Source organism: Oncorhynchus keta, chromosome 23 (genome assembly GCF_023373465.1).
Source record: "Oncorhynchus keta strain PuntledgeMale-10-30-2019 chromosome 23, Oket_V2, whole genome shotgun sequence".
Taxonomy (NCBI): Eukaryota; Metazoa; Chordata; class Actinopteri; order Salmoniformes; family Salmonidae; genus Oncorhynchus; species Oncorhynchus keta.
The window spans coordinates 3,638,516-3,641,015 of NC_068443.1; the positions used below are offsets into that span (position 1 = coordinate 3,638,516).

Sequence of the window (2,500 nt, forward strand, 5' to 3'; positions counted from 1 at the left end):
CTCCCTCCCTCCCTCCCTCCCTCCCTCCCCCTCCCCTCCCTCCCTCCCCCTCCCTCCCTCCCTCCCTCCCTCCCTCCCTCCCTCCCCTCTCTCCTATCCTCCCTCTCCCTCTCTCCCTCCCTTTCCCTCCCTCCCTCTCTCCCTCCCCCCCTCCATACCTCATCCTCTGGTTCCTGTGCCTGTGGCAGCTCCTGGTGAGGTGTTTCACAGTCGGGGCTGTAGTGTTCACAGTAGTCGTACGCTGCCCGCGGGTCGGCCACAATCAGCAGCTGTTGGATGTCACCCTGTAAAGAAGAGAGAAGATGTTAAAACCGATCTCACAACTCCCAAGACAAGACGAGTGACAGAAAGGGGGAAAGGTCGTACAACTGAATGCATTTAACCCCTCTGAATCAGAGACAGATAAAGAGATATAATATGGTCCTCCAACACCTTCAGGAGATGAGGAGGAGAGAGCTTGTCAGTGTCGGCGCTGGGTATTGGATATGATTTTTCACCAACCCCAATACCTCAACCATTTGGAAAAAAAGGCTCTTCTCTCGGACTGAGGGCAACATTTGGGGTTACAAGTCTCTGGCAGGGCTGTTTCTTCACGAGAGAAGATTACAAATCACCTCTGCTGCACACGTACAAATACATCTCACCCCATACCTCACCTCATCACACCACCCAATCCATCTCACCCCATACCTCACCTCACCTCACCACCCAATCCATCTCACCCCATACCTCACCTCACCTCACCACCCAATCCATCTCACCCCATACCTCACCTCACCTCACCACCCAATCCATCTCACCCCATACCTCACCTCACCTCACCACCCAATACATCTCACCCCATACCTCACCTCACCTCACCACCCAATCCATCTCACCCCATACCTCACCTCACCTCACCACCCAATACATCTCACCCCATACCTCACCTCACCATACCACCCAATACATCTCACCCCATACCTCACCTCACCTCACCACCCAATCCATCTCACCCCATACCTCACCTCACCTCACCACCCAATACATCTCACCCCATACCTCACCTCACCTCACCACCCAATACATCTCACCCCATACCTCACCTCACCACCCAATCCATCTCACCCCATACCTCACCTCATCACACCACCCAATCCATCTCACCCCATACCTCACCTCACCTCACCACCCAATCCATCTCACCCCATACCTCACCTCATCACACCACCCAATACATCTCACCCCATACCTCACCTCACCTCACCACCCAATCCATCTCACCCCATACCTCACCTCACCTCACCTCACCACCCAATACATCTCACCCCATACCTCACCTCACCTCACCACCCAATACATCTCACCCCATACCTCACCTCACCTCACCACCCAATCCATCTCACCCCATACCTCACCTCATCACACCACCCAATCCATCTCACCCCATACCTCACCTCACCTCACCACCCAATCCATCTCACCCCATACCTCACCTCATCACACCACCCAATACATCTCACCCCATACCTCACCTCACCTCACCACCCAATACATCTCACCCCATACCTCACCTCACCTCACCACCCAATACATCTCACCCCATACCTCACCTCACCTCACCACCCAATACATCTCACCCCATACCTCACCTCACCTCACCACCCAATCCATCTCACCCCATACCTCACCTCACCTCACCACCCAATCCATCTCACCCCATACCTCACCTCACCTCACCACCCAATCCATCTCACCCCATACCTCACCTCATCACACCACCCAATACATCTCACCCCATACCTCACCTCACCTCACCACCCAATCCATCTCACCCCATACCTCACCTCACCTCACCTCACCACCCAATACATCTCACCCCATACCTCACCTCACCTCACCACCCAATCCATCTCACCCCATACCTCACCTCATCACACCACCCAATCCATCTCACCCCATACCTCACCTCACCTCACCACCCAATCCATCTCACCCCATACCTCACCTCATCACACCACCCAATACATCTCACCCCATACCTCACCTCATCACACCACCCAATACATCTCACCCCATACCTCACCTCACCTCACCACCCAATACATCTCACCCCATACCTCACCTCACCTCACCACCCAATCCATCTCACCCCATACCTCACCTCACCTCACCACCCAATACATCTCACCCCATACCTCACCTCACCTCACCACCCAATCCATCTCACCCCATACCTCACCTCATCACACCACCCAATACATCTCACCCCATACCTCACCTCACCTCACCACCCAATACATCTCACCCCATACCTCACCTCATCACACCACCCAATACATCTCACCCCATACCTCACCTCATCACACCACCCAATACATCTCACCCCATACCTCACCTCACCTCACCACCCAATCCATCTCACCCCATACCTCACCTCATCACACCACCCAATCCATCTCACCCCATACCTCACCTCACCTCACCACCCAATCCATCTCACCCCATACCTCACCTCATC

The 2,500-nt window shown here is 54.4% G+C and overlaps 1 protein-coding gene across 1 annotated transcript in view; it reads right to left on the reverse strand.

Moving 5' to 3' along the window:
* Positions 1–2,500, reverse strand: part of LOC118381343 (collagen alpha-1(XI) chain-like) — a 215,317-nt gene that overhangs the window by 150,078 nt on the left and 62,739 nt on the right. Inside the window, exon 5 of the mRNA XM_052475964.1 lies at positions 159–284. Coding sequence (XP_052331924.1) covers positions 159–284 — 126 coding nt within the window. The remainder of the gene's footprint in view (positions 1–158; positions 285–2,500) is intronic.